Source organism: Sorex fumeus, unplaced genomic scaffold, assembly GCF_029834395.1.
Source record: "Sorex fumeus unplaced genomic scaffold, SorFum_2.1 ptg000265l, whole genome shotgun sequence".
Taxonomy (NCBI): Eukaryota; Metazoa; Chordata; class Mammalia; order Eulipotyphla; family Soricidae; genus Sorex; species Sorex fumeus.
Window position 1 is genome coordinate 98,544 of NW_026606322.1, and position 16,755 is coordinate 115,298.

The 16,755-nt window shown below is 43.6% G+C and overlaps 1 protein-coding gene and 1 long non-coding RNA gene across 2 annotated transcripts in view; both read right to left on the reverse strand.

Annotated features, from left to right (window-relative positions):
- Nucleotides 1-1,565: 1,565 nt before the first annotated feature.
- LOC130018622 (uncharacterized) lies at nucleotides 1,566-7,402 on the reverse strand. Its single transcript, XR_008791577.1, has 4 exons — nucleotides 7,289-7,402; nucleotides 2,144-2,277; nucleotides 1,838-1,871; nucleotides 1,566-1,696 (listed from the first exon to the last, which is right to left on the reverse strand). It is a non-coding gene; the product is annotated as an uncharacterized LOC130018622 (long non-coding RNA).
- Nucleotides 7,403-11,122: 3,720 nt separating this feature from the next.
- The window catches only part of LOC130018620 (protein mono-ADP-ribosyltransferase PARP14-like), a 79,659-nt gene continuing 74,026 nt past the window's right edge, over nucleotides 11,123-16,755 (reverse strand). The window contains exons 13-14 of the mRNA XM_056109407.1: nucleotides 16,025-16,228; nucleotides 11,123-12,285 (exon numbers count right to left, since the gene is read on the reverse strand). Of these exons, the coding sequence (XP_055965382.1) occupies nucleotides 12,056-12,285; nucleotides 16,025-16,228 (434 nt within the window). The 3' untranslated portion in view covers nucleotides 11,123-12,055. The remainder of the gene's footprint in view (nucleotides 12,286-16,024; nucleotides 16,229-16,755) is intronic.

Here is a 16,755-nt window from a genome sequence, read left to right on the forward strand (position 1 = left end):
GTGATCTTACAAGAGATGGACATTCATTTCTGTACTGGAAGTCAATTTTCTAATTGTATAGGAGAACTATATTATTCGGGGCAGGAATGGTGTCTACATAAGATAAGTCCCCCTTGGTTTTGGGGACACATTCAGTGGTTCTCAGGCTTTACTCCTGGCTGGCTTGGGAGACCACATGTGATGCTGGACATTGAACCAGGGTTGGCTGCATGCAAGGCAAGCACCCTCCCCATTTACTACCACTCCTGCCTAAGATAAACCCCCTTTTGGGGGAGCAAATCTGTTCAGAGAATCTGTTTCTTCCTGATATGGATGCTAAGGAACCTTTGCTGAGGTTAAAGGAGGAAGTGATTTCTGGTTGCAGTCAAGCTCCTGATCCTTCCTGGTTGTCATTTAGACACACAGAGAGTGCTATGCCCCTGCTGCCTTCTCCCTTCTGTTCTGTTCTCCCTTCTTCTCCCTTCTGTTCAAGTAAAGTGGGCTCACTTTACTTGGAAGTCCAGGGATTTTGCTCTCCTGAGGGAAGCAGCCATTTCCTTTCCAGCAGAAATGACTCTGAGAAGCCAGTAAACTGGAGGGGTGGGAAGTCATGCAAGGTCTGGCTGCTATAACTAAACCTTGGTCATCTTCAGGCTGCTGCATGCCAACATCATACTTTACCAGCCATTACGGGACTTCTTAAGCTCAAAGTTTTTGTTTGATTCCAAGAAAGCTATAGGAATTTTATTTATCTGAATACAATTTTGGTGTATGTACAAAGCAATTTTAAGTCTAAAGTTGATTTGAAACAGTAAGCAACGAATATGAACTTTTGACTCATCATCAGCTTTTGTGAGGCGCTGAATAGGCAGAGTCTCTCCTTTGGCATTTTTGGCAGTATATGTGCTGAAGTCCACTGTGTAGGTCTGATCTTTAATTTTGATATCAATTGTCTTTCTCCTTGCCCTCCTTGCATCTTCCAATTGCAAATTAGTCATTTTTTAAAATGATAAAAAGTATTGCGGTAGCTATATTGCCATTCGACAAATTCATTGATATAATCTGTCCTGTATTCCTCTTCTTTGTCCAATATAACTCTCTTGATTATTAATTAAACTTTATTTCTAGCCTCCATCACATCTCTGGTAATTCCTTCAACCTCAATTGAAGGTTTCTTATGGTCCAATGAGATTGTAATATTTGATTTCTTCTGTACTTCATTCAATTCCTGGCATTCTTTTTCATCAAAGTCTTTGATACACTCATCTTCAATGGTAAAAGAACACTGTTACTCTATAATCAGATTCTTTATCCAGGAAAGGGCATTTTCGACTTGTTTTATATTCTCACCACACACCTGAAAAAATGCGAGTTCTGATTTTCTATAAATAGCCATTAAATGAGTCAGACTCTCTGCTTGTCACAAATTCCCAAATATGGTACAAAGAAAACTTGTAAATGAATTGTCATTCTGTCTTACCTATGTGTTTTTGAAAGGTCACTACAGCACCTTCAAAATCTCATATTACTTTTATTTCAAAGTCATCACTGGACAATCCACTTACATTCTCCACTAACAAGGTCAACATCATATCATCAACCGTGGTACTGAGATTTTCAAATGCAACCAAAGGTGAAACAGGTTCTTTTGTGGTATCTTCAATGTTTTCTGATCTTTTATTGACATAGTGGATTGTATCCGTTTCTTCCGACACGTCTGATTATCCAGGAACAAAAGAATTAAATGATATTATATTTATCTATGAAAATCTTAGCAAAGTGTTTTCAAGAACAGGGTGATGATCTCTTAAGTACCATCTTGAATAAAAGTAAAATTTCCCAGTCAAGGAGACCTTACCTGGTTGTTTGACAAGGTCTTCAGACTTGGGTTCCTGAAACCCAAACACAAAAGTTTCAATAAGAAGTCATTGATTATTTCTTTCCCTGAGAAAAATGTCTCTGATACTTTTTCTGTGCATGTCCAATATCAAAAAGAAAGTGTTCCCTCATTCATTGTTCCAAATACCTTTCCTATCACCACCCTTCCTTCACATTGTTGGTTGCTTTTCTCACCTCCATTCAATTTATACTTCTTATTCATTCAATTTTTCTTAATGGGATTCTATCCCACACACCTTGTGAGAAGCTCCTCTCCTTTACTTACCTGTGTTGGAAGTGTCCTATCACCAAAATCATTGGCTTCATTTGTGGTTGGGGGCAAGCTGAGGGTTAACTTAAATGGTCCATTTCCTGACCATTGCAACTCATGGTTTTCTCTCTCCAGAACTCTCTTCCGAACTAAAATTTTAAAACAATAGTTAATCAGTATTTATTTACAAAGATTTCCATGACTGTCATAGGCATCAGATCATTAATGGTTGAGTCCATTTACAGCAAAAGATATGTACAATGAAAACAGCAGAAGCATAGGGGCTGGAGTTGTAGCTGAAGTATAGATCACTTTCCTGAAATCAAAACCCCTAGGTTTGATCCCAGCACTAAACAGTCTCCATTCACAGTTGGGTGTGGCCCTGGCAGCCCTGGAGCACCTCCAACTGTGGAATTGTTACAAAAAATTGACCAAGAAATATTTGAGAAGTAGGAGGTGCCCTGTTTATTTGTGCTCATGGACTCTGTGAGGCTATTGTCAAAAAGGAGCAAGCCCAGAGTGGAGTTCACATGAGTTTTTATATGCTAGTTAAAAGCTGCATTGCTTCTTGGGGTGAAGAATTTTCATTTAACATACATAATGGTTGCTAACATATACAGTGTTTGGTATAATCAGTGATTAAAATAATTCATTCCAGGCTCCACATAACATTTACTATTGCTTCTGCTTTCCAGTTTCTGCTGATGCAACCTTATAATACTTGTTCACTTGTCCTGTTCTTGTCTTAACTCTGTGGTTTATCACCTGTTTATCTTTGCTCAGTTCTGAAAATGGGACACTAAGAGGTTATGCTCCTAATTTCTGCTTTGGAATGGCTATGAATTCAGTGCACGACCAGAGGTGAGCCTTTATTTTTAAAAGAAGGGGTTCTGGGGAGGTGGTACAGTTTCAGGACTTTGACTTGCCAACTGGATGAGCTGATTAAGGTCTCAATGTCTTTATTGGCTGGAACTGCCAGTATCTTTGGGATCAGAGAAACTGTGTATCAACACAAGAGTGTGTGACTACCAATGAGGACTGTAATTAAAGATATGCTAGCCATAAACTCAGGTTTGCAATCCCAGGGGAATTCCTGTGTGAGCAGCAGAGACCACTGATTTCTATATGCCCCTCTAAATGTATTAATCCTAACATATGGAAACAACTTAAATTACTGATGATTGGTAAAAGATGTGGTATCTATATAATTTGGAATTCTATTCAACTACAAAAAAGGATAAAATTCTAACATTTTCCAGTGAACTGATGCAATTTCAGTGAATTATACAATGCATAGTAAGTCAGAAGGAGAAAGACAAAGATCAGATGACTTTCCCTACATATGGAACAAATGGAAACAAAGTAGATGAACAAAGAAAATTATTATAATATAGTGGACTTTGACAAAAAGGAAAAGCAACTGAGATTTCCAGAAGGGGATTTTCTGGGTGATGAGAACAGAGGTGGAAGGACATAAGGGTTACTGTTGTTTTCTTTTACTTCAAAACAAAATAACAAAAAAAATTTTAATAGCCTTAAAAGGAGGGGCGGGGGACACACACACCACTTAATCTAAAGGGAACAATAACTTCAATGACTGAAGATTTATTCTCAAAAGTTAGGAACCAGAGAGACAGTGCACCTGCATATTTAAAGTGTTGGGAAAAAAGAAATTATCCACCTAGAATTCCACATTTGGTGAAATAACCTTCAGGAATGAAAGCAAATAAATACATTTTCAATAAGAAGATTTGGAGACTTTTTCATAGTCTTTTATTTCATGGCCTGTGAGGAGGGCACTGGCTGTCCACAGGCTCCTGAGGGCTGTCCTCAGCCAGACTGAGCACTGAGGACTAAGAAATCTCTGAAACAAGAAAATACATTTGTCCAGCAGACATACTTCTTGGAGCTGTGGACTTTGTGCTGCAATCTCTTTAATTCCGTAGACTTTGAGCCCTGTCCAGACCTCCAAATGCGTCATCTAAGATTGCGTATGTATGGAAAGTCATCACTATTTTAAGAGAGCAGATGACTGCGATTCCAGTAAGTGACCTTAGGTGGGAATGAAAAGGTGGGTCTGAGAGGAAGAGCTGAACTCTGATGGCAGTCCCTTGCTGTGGGTACATTTTCCTCCTCTCTAAACACCCATGTTTAGTGTTAAGAGGTTGATGCTTTCCCCCACAATGAAAAGACCGGTAAGAATCAGGAGACAAATTGTGGCTAGAAAGAGTGATGAATGCACAGGGCTAAACCAGGGCTTCAAGACCTTAGTCGGAAGCTTGCCACTGTGCAGGGTTGGTGGGGGTATATTAGGGAAGGGAAATTGAGGAGGGGCAATGTGCCTGCCACAGAAACAGGCTGGGGTAGGGCGGGGGAAAAACTGGGATGTTGGTGGAAAGTATTGGACAGTGCTGAAGGGATTGGTGTTGGAACATTGTATACCTAAAACTCAATCACAAATATCTTTGTAGCTTTGTAATTCAATATTTTTTCTTTAAATCTTATGTCATTTTTCATTGAGCTTTTCAGAAATTCAGTAGCTCTAAGACAGAGTTTCCTATCAGTCTCTGCTTCTAGCACTGGTTTCCACACACATGTGGTTGGGCTCACTACCACTAGGCGAATAGCAGGGATAAAGTCCTGCCCTACCCTGAGCCTCACCTGTGGAGGACGCTCAGTGGTGGGGAGGGTGGAGGGCCTCCGTGCAGGAGAGAACCGTGACCTGGGCAGCAGCAGAGGCCTTCTCTGTCAGAAGTTCCCCCAAACTTGCTACTTATTGACCCCTCTGGGTGGAAGCTAAACTGGAAAAGAGATTTTTCCACCCTCTCAGAACTTGGAACAGGAAAATTACAACAGTGTGTGCTGTGAGGATAACATGAAGGGGTCACTGGAGCAGCCTGGGGGGCTGCCTAGGAGGAAAGGGAGGTGGGCTGGGAGCTGTGAAGAAAGGTCAGAGGGAGTGTGAACTCAGTTCTGCTTTGAGGCTAGAACAGAATGAGGTCACTATGGCCACACTGGGGCCCGGACTCCTCTCCCTGACTGTGGGTTGTATCATTATTTCCCTTCCACTCACTCCCCAACACGCAAAGGGGTTTCTCCAACTTGAGTGCATCAGGGTGCTGGTTAAAAGTGTACTTTCCTACCTCCACCCTGGGATCCCAAGGTCTGTGTCTGTTCACCCTGCTGTCAGTCAGATACACGGGCTCCGTGACCCTCAAGAGGCTTTGCCCTGAGGACAATGGGAGTGGACAAAGATGGAAGTGCCCAGGAACAGGGTTTGTGCTGATATCGACAGTAGGAAAATGACTCACATAGCACTGCTGTCTCTGGACTTTCCTGGGTGAGATCAATTGCGGGAGAACTTTTGTTCTATTTTATGTATTTGAGTTTCCAGATTGAACCCAGAGCCTCAAACGTGGTAGCCATGAGACCCATTCTCTCTACCTTCACACCCAGGACCCCGACTTTGTCTCCACACGGCTCTGGGCCAAGCAGGTCTTTTGCCCTCTACTCAGTGGCCTCCAAACTTCTCTGGGCACTGCGCTCCTGTTTCTGTTTCATTTCCCTGTTTCAGTCCTACCTAGAACATTCCATGGTTATCATGGTCCTATAAGTTTCATTGTGGTTCTTCTGACCAGGAGATTCTCTAACTGCAGGACATGGCGGCAGGGTCAGTGGTTTACACAAGCCTAACCAGGAGATCCCACTGGAACACGGCTGCTCTGGGAGTAGCTGTCCCTGATCCCAGGCCGACCCGGAAGGACCCTGACCAAGGGTGTTGTTTTTCCCTTCCCAAAGCACAGCAACTGCACACGGGAGGGAGCTCCTCCTTCCCACCCACCTAAAATTCACAGTCAAGGACTCTGCCTCCCCTCTCTCCAGTGGAGCAGTGACTGTCCTTTAGGTTTAGGTACAGGTCCAGAACAGTGCACAAACGCGGATCTTCACCCCACACTTGTCTTGCACTGCTCAAGTTGCCACTTTGTCTTCCCTTGGAATACAGATTGAGTCTCTTAAAAGCTGTGATGGCCACTGTCTGTCCCAGCAGAAATCAGTGTGTCTCTCCACCCCACCCCCGACACACACACTGAAAACACTCAGTTCCCTAAAGTGGATTCCCATCGGTCTCTCTCCTGCCCACTGTGGGTAAAGTGTATAGGAGTAGGTATTATAAACCCCATCTTGTTGTCCACAGAATTTCTAGATCTTTCTCTCACCCCTTGCTCTTCCTTTCTCCTAATATTAAGAAATGTTTGCGTAAATGATGTGTTCGTGCTAATTGATGAGTCAATCAGAAACAGAGAAAAGGACAGGCAATAGATGCAGTTTCAGATACTGTCACACAGACAACAGACCCCCAGGCAGATTGAACAGAGCCCTGCAGTGGAGGTTTCTGCACAGGCTGGTGTCCCCAGAGCCTCAGCAGGATGCTGCTCTCTACCCCTTCTTGCTGCCTGCTGCTTCCAAAGCCTTTTCTAAACTCCATGCCCCAGAGTAAGGTGGGTTTTGGGAACAAGTCCACCATCTACTTTCTCGGTGAAGGCGTCTGAGTAAAACTGTTTTATTCCTCTATCTCTTTTCTTGTGAACACCAGCCTGGCCTCAGGTTCCAGAACCCTAACCATGGTTCCACAGCACCGTTTCATTCTCTTTGTCATTCAAGCCGGGGCTGTGATCTCCACCAAACTTTTCTCAGCATAATCTACCCCAACAACTTCACCAAGAGGGAGGCATCATCCAGTGTTTTGTTCGAGTGTCTACCTGCACCCAGCGATAATCAGGGCTCACTCCTGGCTCTGTGAGCAGGGATCACCCCTGGATGGACCGGGGGACCATAGAAGTGCCAGGGATAGAACCTGGATCAGCCGTGTGCAAAGCAAGTCCCTACCCGCTGTACTGTCGCTCCGATCCAGTTCTCTTCTGTTTTTAATAAAAGGACTCCCACTTCCACATCTGATAAAATGTCCCAAGATCTTTTCCTTCTTACCTGAACAAGTGCAAATTCTATTCTATTGCCTACCAGCATGAGCGCCAGCGGGCGCTCTTCTCACGCCAGCCTGAAGGTACTGTCACCAGCACTAGCCCCAGACCACCACCATCACCACCTGCACTCAGTCGCCCCCCTGCCCTGTCCACTCCCTTCCCGGCTGCCTTAACTGACCTCTCCCTCTGCAATAGTTTGCATGAAAATTTCCCAGGTGCTCAGGTTCCGCGGGGTTCGGGGCCCCAGGAGCCCTCGACCAGCAGCGGGAAGGAGCCGGGAGCGGCCATCCCGGCGTTGCGCCGCGGTCCGACAGCGGCGCCGGCCTGGACCCAGCGGGTGCCCCCGCAGCCCTTTCGGTTTCGTTTCCTGGAAATGGAACTTGCTCCAGACCTTTGACAGTCACACCTAGGTCCTCCACCGGGGTCATCCGGCCACTTTGTTCGGGGTTCCGGGCCAGGATCCCCCGCGTGCAGCACTGTGGGCCCCCAGACCCGCACAGACACCGTCGGTCAAAGGCGAACTGGGGTCTCACCAGCAAGACACACGGCCAGGCAAAATGTTTGCAAGGCTCAGGAACTGGTCGGGGAGGGGCCTTTCTGAAGCCATTTAAAGCTCAGAACCCGACCTTGCTTTCTTTCCTTTGCATCCTGTTTTGATGCGTTAAATGACAAGAAGGGAGAGGAAGCGGGAGAGTCATGGTTATTCTGGAGCCTTTGGGAGGCCGCGAGCACCCGAGAGGAGTTTAGTGTCCCCGAGCTCATAAAGCCGCGCGGGCTCCCGGGACCCTGGGGAAGGAGGCAGGTGTCCCCGCAAAGCCCTGCGCCCCCCGCCCGGTGGCATCTGGGGTGTGGCTCATTTTCAGGCTGCTTAAAGGAATGTGCATGGAGAAGGGCGGTTCTCCCCAACGCTGGGAGAAAGGGAGGGCAGGTGGAGATTGGGGCGTGGGAGAAATTGGAAGAATTCTTGGAGGCACCCGAGCCTCGGGAAGGGGCCCCTCTTCTCACTGCACCAGGAAGCAGAGAGGAGGTACAGAAACAGGCAAATCTGGTGGTGGTGGGGGGCGGGGTTGGGACTTCCCCGCAGATGACTTTCTCCTTGAGGAAAGAGGAAGGCCTTTTCAGGGATCGCAGCGACTTCCCAGCAGGGTTGGAGTTTCATAACTACGTTGAAGCTGAACCTGCACATGGGAAGAGATGGAGTTTTCTGGACTTCTTATTCGTGGCCCAGAATAATGCTTCCCCCCACCCCCACCCCTCTGCCCAGCTTTCCAATTGAGGATGGCATTCATCCTGAGGTCTGCGCCACCTCAGGGGATCCCAGAAGGGCACAGAAGGGCCAGCCAGCGCCTCCTCTCAGCCACCAGATGGCGCTATTTCCTTCGACCACAACTAAAATCAGCGTGGGCCTATTTGAGTTTGGGCCTTTTGAAAATATTTATTTTTTAAATTGAATCACTGTGAGATAGACCTTTAAAAGCTGTTCACGATTTTAGGTTTCAGTCACACAGGGTTCCATCACCCATCCCTCCACCAGAGTACATTTCCCTGCACCAGTATCCTCGGATTCCTTCCTATCACCCCCAACCCCCTGCCCCCCAGCCTGCCTCTATGGCAGACATTGTTCTCTCTCTGTCTCTGTCTGTTAGAGTTTGAAGGTCTAGCACTGGGCAATCAAATTTTCTGTTTTTCCACACATATCAGTTTACAGAAACTAAACCACTTGATTTATTTTTATTTGAGGGTTGGAGCCCCTCCAGGCTGTGTTCAGGACTTATTCCTGCCTCAGTAATCACTACTGATGACCTCAAGTGGTGCCAGGGATTGAAGCATGGTTGGCCATGTCTAAGGCAAGTGACTTATAGTGAGAACTTTTAATTCACACTTTAGTCTTTTCCCCAAGGATTGTTTAATTGTCATCAATATATCTTTTCAGGGCTGAAGCGATAGCACAGCAGATAGGGCGTTTGCCTTGCATGCAGCCAACATGGCCAACCGGAGTTCGATTCCTCCGCCCCTCTCAGAGAGCCCGGCAAGCTATGGAGAGTAAATAGCCCTCACGGCAAAGCCTGGCAAGCTACCCATGACATATTTGATATGCCAAAAACAGTAACAATAAGTCTCACAATTTGTTGTGAGATGTTACTGGTGCCCGCTCAAGCAAATCGATGAACAACGGGAGGACAGTGCTACAGAGCTATATCTTGTCATAGAAATCTGCTCATCATTCTTGCTTGGGTGGACCAGGAAGGAGCCAAAAGATTAGGATGACAGGTCTTGAAAACCAAGGACAGAAAATTCTGGAAGGAGTGGATTATTAAACATTATCAGCCTGTGAAGTTTCTGTCTTCCTTGCTACCTTGTTTAGACCATATTCAATTGTTGACCTTGTGTCCCCCGCCCCCACAGTGTGTTTGCCCTTGCCCTCTCTCAGCCCTCCCTGCTGACCAGGGCTAGATCTCCAGCACCCCATGTGGTCTCCAGAGCTCACTAAGAGTGATCTGTGAGCGCAGATCCAGGAGTAAGATGTGAGCACAGTAACATGTGCAGCCCCCGAGAAAGCAAACAAAACAGACCTCTGTGGCAGATTGAAAGCTGTCAGTGTGCCATCACCAAGTCCAGGGTAGAAAAGAGAGAAACAGTTATGCAATTGTATGCTCAGTCGTGCAATAAATACATACAAATAACTCAAGAGTAGGATAATAGTAGCAACCAATAAAAATAATTAGGAAGTTGTAATTACATTTTAAAATATAATTTATTGGGGGAGGAGTAAATACCTGTATGCTGACTAAATGACCAAGGAAGTGAATCACGGGCCTTGGGGAGTCCTGAGCTTTTAGGGAGAGATGAGGGGACTGTGAGAAAGTCTGGATAACTGTAATAGATTATTGGGGACTCTCAAACACTGACTTACCAGAGGGAGGGGGCAGTCAGCATGGACTAAACAGAGAGACTGTCCTTGAGAAACCAGGAGACACTGGGAATAGTGGTCCATAGTGGCAGAACTGGGGGAAGTGGACAGAGAGAGCCGATAACTGCAGATGCACCAGCAACAGTCAAGGAGCTAGGGCTGAGGGGGAGATAAACTCTTGTCTCTGGGGTGCCTCAGGCCAGCAGATTATTCCCACAGTTGCTAGTTCATCTCTTGTCCAAGATGGGGACTGACAACTTAGGCCGTGACTCCTGAAGCATGCAGCTAGAGTCCTAGTGGCAGGGGAGATTCAAGTATGAAACTTCGGAGCTGAACAAGTCATACCTGAGGCCTCCTCATAAGGATGCTCTCTTCTGTTTCTGGCCTTGGGGAGCATCTGTCCTAGCCACACCTGGGGCCACTGCTGGGTTTGTGTTCACACAGCAACAGCATTTCTTAACTGGAGGCCATGTGGCTTCTTGTGGATGCCCAGGATATTTCAAGAGGGCCACAGATGAAAATCTTATAAATGAGGGAGCATAGCATGAGACTAGGGTGACAACCAGTAGGATGAGGTAGGGGGCATGGAAAAGAAACAAGGTTGGTTGGGGATCACACTCTGAAAAAGGTTGAGAGACACTGACCTAGTGTTTCCTGCCTCTAGTCAGAGGCGAGAGAAGACGCACAGAACAGCTTGTGAGGCAGGCACTTTTCTGATTGATTGCATCCGGAGACCTAGACAGTCTCTCTTGCTGTACCTACCTGTGATCACTATTGACACGAAGCTCACACCCACTGTTCGGACATCACCCTCATCCTCCTGTAGCTGTCTAGCTTACAATAGCAGGTAGAGCTATACTCGTGTTGGATAACACATCTGATATAAAATTTTGATATGTGGAGGCTAAACAACAGTTATCTAAACAAACACTGAGTAAGTTAGAAAATTAAAGGAGAAATTAAAAAATACCCAGAGACAATGAAAGTTAAAAAAATGTATCACAGTCTATAGGAATTGATATTAAGTTGAAAGTTAACATACGTATATTTATAGTTGTTGCACTCAAGTTCTTTTTTAAATTTAATTTTATTTGTATACAGTATTTTATACAGTTCACAATATTTGATTACATTTAATATTCGGACACCACTCCTACCACCATTACACCTTCCCACCACTGTATTTTTGAGGTTTCCATCCAAATCCCAATCTCTGCCCCAAAGCTGAACTGAAATAATTTATTTTGTATTGTTTATTATGAATAAATCACTGAAAGTGCTTCAAAAACATTTCCTTTGAGGAAAGTGTGTGAAGATTGTTGTATTTCACATAGGGGCCATTGAGCCATTCTATAAGAGATCATTAATATGTTGTTAAAGATTGAGCCTTTTGAGTGTATATATATATGTATATATGTATATATATATGTAAAAAATATTTCCCTATAGAATTGGTTACCTCTACTTTAAGCCCCATCAAATGTGGTGTGTTGCTCTTGGAATATTAGTGGTGTGAGGTATGAGATGTCCAGGAATAGGTTCACTCATGGGTGAGGCTTGGCTTGAGCTTGTGAAGAATGGACATGGGCATGGAGCGGTTGAGATTTTAGCAGCTGGGGCTGTATCCCTTGGGGCAGGGAGAGTCACCCGCCCTCCTCCAGGGTGCCCTAATGAAACAGTCTGTCAAGGGGTCCGGTGGCATGGATATGGCCAGTTGTTTTATGCTTTCTTCTGAGAGAATTTATGAGTCCCTGCATCATGGCAGTTGAGATTGTCTGCCGCCAGTCAGAGGTGGTTTGTGGGTGTGACTGCTAAGTTGTTGAAAACAGGGGGAGATGGGGGGAGTTCACCCATTCCCTGTTCCATTGAAGTTGGCGTTTTCAGTCACAAATCCCACATACCTGGGTTTTCTGTGGATTCACTTATGGGTAAGGCTTGACCCGAGTGTGTGGATAGCAGCTGTGAGCATGGTGGTAGTTGAGTTCTGGAGGTTTTTGGCTTCTGGGCTTGGGTTCCTTAGGGTGGGGCGGGGCCTCACTTACCCCCCCTCTGAAAGCACTCCTTTTCATCAAAGTCTTTGATACATTCATCTTCACTGATACAAGAATATTGCTCCTTTATAATCAGATTCTGTATCCAGGAGAGGGCACTTTCCACACGTTTTATACTGTCACCACACACTTGAAAAACGGCCATTTCAGTTTGTTTTTCCAAAAACAAGGGATTTTTTTCTGGGAAAAATTGTTTTACATAGGCCAAATGTGCTATATTAAAAAAGGAATAAAGGTGAGGTTAGATCATTAAATTTTTCCTTACCAAGGCACACATCTTTACCTTACTTATTTTATAACTGAAAGTTTACACTGCCAAATCCTGTCCATCCATGTTGTTTACCTCCCATCTGTTTCCTCTGGAAGCCACCAATGTTTTCTCTGTATTTATGAGTTAACACAGTTAATACTTAACTTATAAGTTAAGTCCTTTTTCCAAATTGTACATGTAAGTGAAATAATACAATATTTGCCCTCTGTTAGACTTATTTCAATTAGCATCATTCCTTCATAGTCCTTTCCATGGTCCTTTCCTATTGCTACAAATAACATGAATAATCCCTCTTCTTTTCTTCATTATAATGTCATTACAACGTCCAGAGTCACATGCTTACTGAGGTCTCGCACATTTGTTTGTACTTGTTGTGGCATTAAGACTAACAATATCAGTTCTTGGGATTGAACTCTTTGCCTCAAGCATGTAAAGCACACACTCTACAACTGAGCCACATCTTGGCATCCTTTAAAATGGATGAGTAATATTTTAGTTTATTTATACACACATCTGGGTGGAGGAAGCCCAGTCCCGATCTGAGCAGACTTGGAGATCTCAGCCCCAGGACCCACGCACCTGGGTTTCTCTGCTGGTCTACTGGTTCCTTCATGCATGAGGCTCATCCGAGTTTGTGGAGAGTGGCCTTGAGCATGGCTGTGGCTGGGTACCGGAGGTCTGTGGCTGCCGGGACTCTGTTCGGCTATGGGGAGGAAAACTCAACCTGCCCCCAGATCCCAGATGCTCCATTTCCAGTAGCTAGGCAGTTACACCCACAAACTGCCCCCAGCGCCATGAAATCCTATCAACAGTCAAGATGCAGAGACTAAAGAACAAAGCTCCCAGCAGAGAGCGATGCAGAGTCTCCTGCCTGTGAGCCAGGCTTTCTTCACCTGGGCCCCTCGGAGGGAGGCAGGGTGAGTATTCCTCCCTGCCGTGAGCAGAGCACCAGCAGCTGCAGACCTCCCATACCCAGCCACAGCCATGCTCAAGGTCACTCTTCATACACTCGGATGAGCCTCATGCATGAAGTAACTGGCAGAGGAACCCAGGTGCGTGGGTCCCAGGGCTGAGATCTCCAAGCCTGCTCGGATTGGGGCTGGGCCTCCTCCACTCAGATCCCCCATTTTCCAGTAGCTAGGCAGTTACACTCACAAATGGCCCCCAGCGCCATGAAATCCTATCAACAGCCAAGATGCAGAGACTAAAGAACAAAGCTCCCAGCAGAGAGCGATGCAGAGTCTCCTGCCTGTGAGCCAGGCTTTCTTCACCTGGGCCCCTCAGAGGGAGGCAGGGTGAGTTTTCCTCCCTGCCGTGAGCAGAGCACCAGCAGCTGCAGACCTCCCATACCCAGCCACAGCCATGCTCAAGGTCACTCTTCAAACACTCGGACGAGCCTCATGCATGAAGTAACTGGCAGAGGAACCCAGGTGCGTGGGTCCCAGGGCTGAGATCTCCAAGCCTGCTCGAATTGGGGCTGGGCCTCCTCCACTCAGATCCCCCATTTTCCAGTAGCTAGGCAGTTACACACACAAACGGCCCCCAGCACCATGAAATCCCATCAACGGCCAAGATCCAGAGACTATAAAACGAAGCTTCCACATATGGGCCGCACAACCTCTTATAGTCTCCTTCTTGAAGAACCTGGTAAGCTACCGAGAGTATCCTGTCTGCACAGCAGAGCCTGGCAAGCTCCTGTTGCATATTAGATATGCCAAATACAGTAACAATGATGTGTCTCATTCCCCTGACCCCGAAAGAGTCTCCTATGCAGCACCATTGTGAAGGACAAGTAAGGAGAGGCTGCTAAAATCTCAGGGCTAGGACAAATGCAGACGTTACTGGTGCCCACTCAAGAAAATTGATGAATAACAGGATGACAGTGATACAGTGATACACACATACGTAAACAGACATATAATGTCCTTTATCCTAACAGTGGGATAAATTTCTACTAGTGGAATTGTAGGCTCACATGACACTTCTTTTTGATTTTGAGAATGACAATGCTATTTTCCATGGCAGCTTCACTAATCTGTGTTCCCACCAACAATGCACAAGGCATCCTTTCTTTAAAACCTCACCAACACTTATTATTTCTTATCTAGCTGATAATGGCTCTTATAGTGAGATCTGAGTATGGTTTTGGTTTGCATTTACTCCTTTTGTAATGTTACGCACCCTTTTATGTATATGCTGACCATCTCTTTATGAAAATTTTTATTCAAATCCACTGCCCATTTTTTTAAATTGAATCACTATGAGATACACAGTTACAAAACTTTTCATGATTTAGTTTTAGTCATACAATGTTCTAACACCCATCCCTCCAATGCCCATTTTTGAATCAGATTGTTGTTTATTGAGTAGTTTTAGTTCTTACATATTTTGGATATTAATTCTTCATCAGATATATGATTTGTGATATATTCTCCTGTTTTGTAGGTTACCTTTCTAGTCTGAGTATAGTTTCTTTGCCATATCGAAGTACTTTAGTTAGCTGTAGTTCCACTTAGTTTTTGCTTTTGTTGTTTTTGATTTTGGTGTCAACTATGAAAATCACTGCCATGACCAATGTCTCAGACTTACCCATTCTTTTCTGATCATTTTATGGTTTCTTGGCATACATTTAAGTTGCAATCAAAAATAATTTTGAGGGAAAGAATGTGACTACACGTTAAAGTGCATGTCTTGTATGCTAGAATCACCAGCACTGAAAAAAATCATCTGGTCGTGTGTGTGTGTGTGTGTGTGTGTGTGTGTGTGTGTAAGAGTTTTATTTAATTCTTTTGCATATGATTACTTAGTTTTTCAACATTATTCATTGAAGAAAATTTTGATTCCTCTGCCCCTCTCGGGGAGCCCGGCAAGCTACCAAGAGTATTCGATATGCCAAACACAGTAACAACAAAGTCTCCAATGGAGACATTACTGGGCCCGCTCGAGCAAATCGACAACCAACGGGAGGGCCTTTACCTTTTTTTTACCTTTATTATATATTTTTTAGTTACTTTGTTATAAATGAATGATCTTACATGCTTGAGTGGCTTATTTATAGGTTGTCTCTATGGTTAAATTGACTTATGTGTCAGTATTTATATCAACATCATATGAAAATTACTATTTAATAAAACAAAAATTAACTATATTAATACACTATAGTGTTATATAAAATTAATATCATATTTAAAATTAACTTTCATATGTTACAAATTAATTTTAGCATAAAGTAAAATTAGAAATTATGAGGTATAATGTTTTGTTATTGCTTATTCTTTTTTGGGACTATTTTGGTCTTTAATAGTCCCACACAACTTTTAAGATTGCTTGCTCTATTATATGAAAAATCCCATAGAAGTATTTTATACAGGTTCAAGGGATTGCCTTGAATCTGTAGATTGATCTATATAGTGTAAATTTTTGAACAATGTTGTCTATTGTAATTAGAGTGATAGTAATATATTTTCCTTTATTTCATCTATTATTTCTTTGATCGAAGTTTTATACCTTTTAGTATATAGGTAATTCTTTTATTTCCAGAGTTTTATTACTAGACATTTTTCTGTTTTATATAATTATACATTAGATTGATTTCTTAATTTTTGTTTTTGATACTTTGGAAATGCTACCTATATGTTATGTGATATTAATATTAGAAACATGCATAAGATAATAACTTACATGCAATTTTAGATATAGATTGTTGTGGAGAAACCTGAGGTCCTTCTCTTTTTTTCATGCTGGCATAAAATATTTCTAGTAATTGAGGTTGAAACAAAACAACTTTAACTTTTTTCATGGACTGGACAGAACCCTTCATGATAAAGTCTTCAATGGCATCAATGATGGATTCAGCAACTTTGACTGGATCTTGATTGGCTTGTCCTGAAGAACCAAAAAATACAAATGTTTAGAAAAGGAAGACCTACCTATAAAGGGCTGAAAAATAAATTTGTGGTTTCATTATTCACAGAAAAATGTCCATGCCTCAACACTTCCATCATGGTGGGTTTTTTTTTCCTAATAAGACAGCATAAAACATTTCTAAGGTCCTAGATGCAACAGGGGTTTTGTTTCAGGATGGAAGGAAGTCAACAACCTGACAATGAATACTCATAGCCAAACTTTGTTGTGTGATGTCTATATATGCTCTGTGCAGTGCTTACTAGCTGGTGGTGTTCTTTTGTGTTCGGGAGTTGAAGATAGTATTTCTTGCATCATTAGTGTTCCAAATGTATCCTTAAAAAGCAAAAGATGCTGATTTATGTTGCAAGATTATGAGCTATAAAGAATATACATATTATTTTTTTGCTGTTATAACTTGACTTTTTCTTGAATTTTATATTTTAGATGTATTTAAAGAATATATTTAAATTAACCTAGAGTAACACCAGGAATAATGATCTTTATCT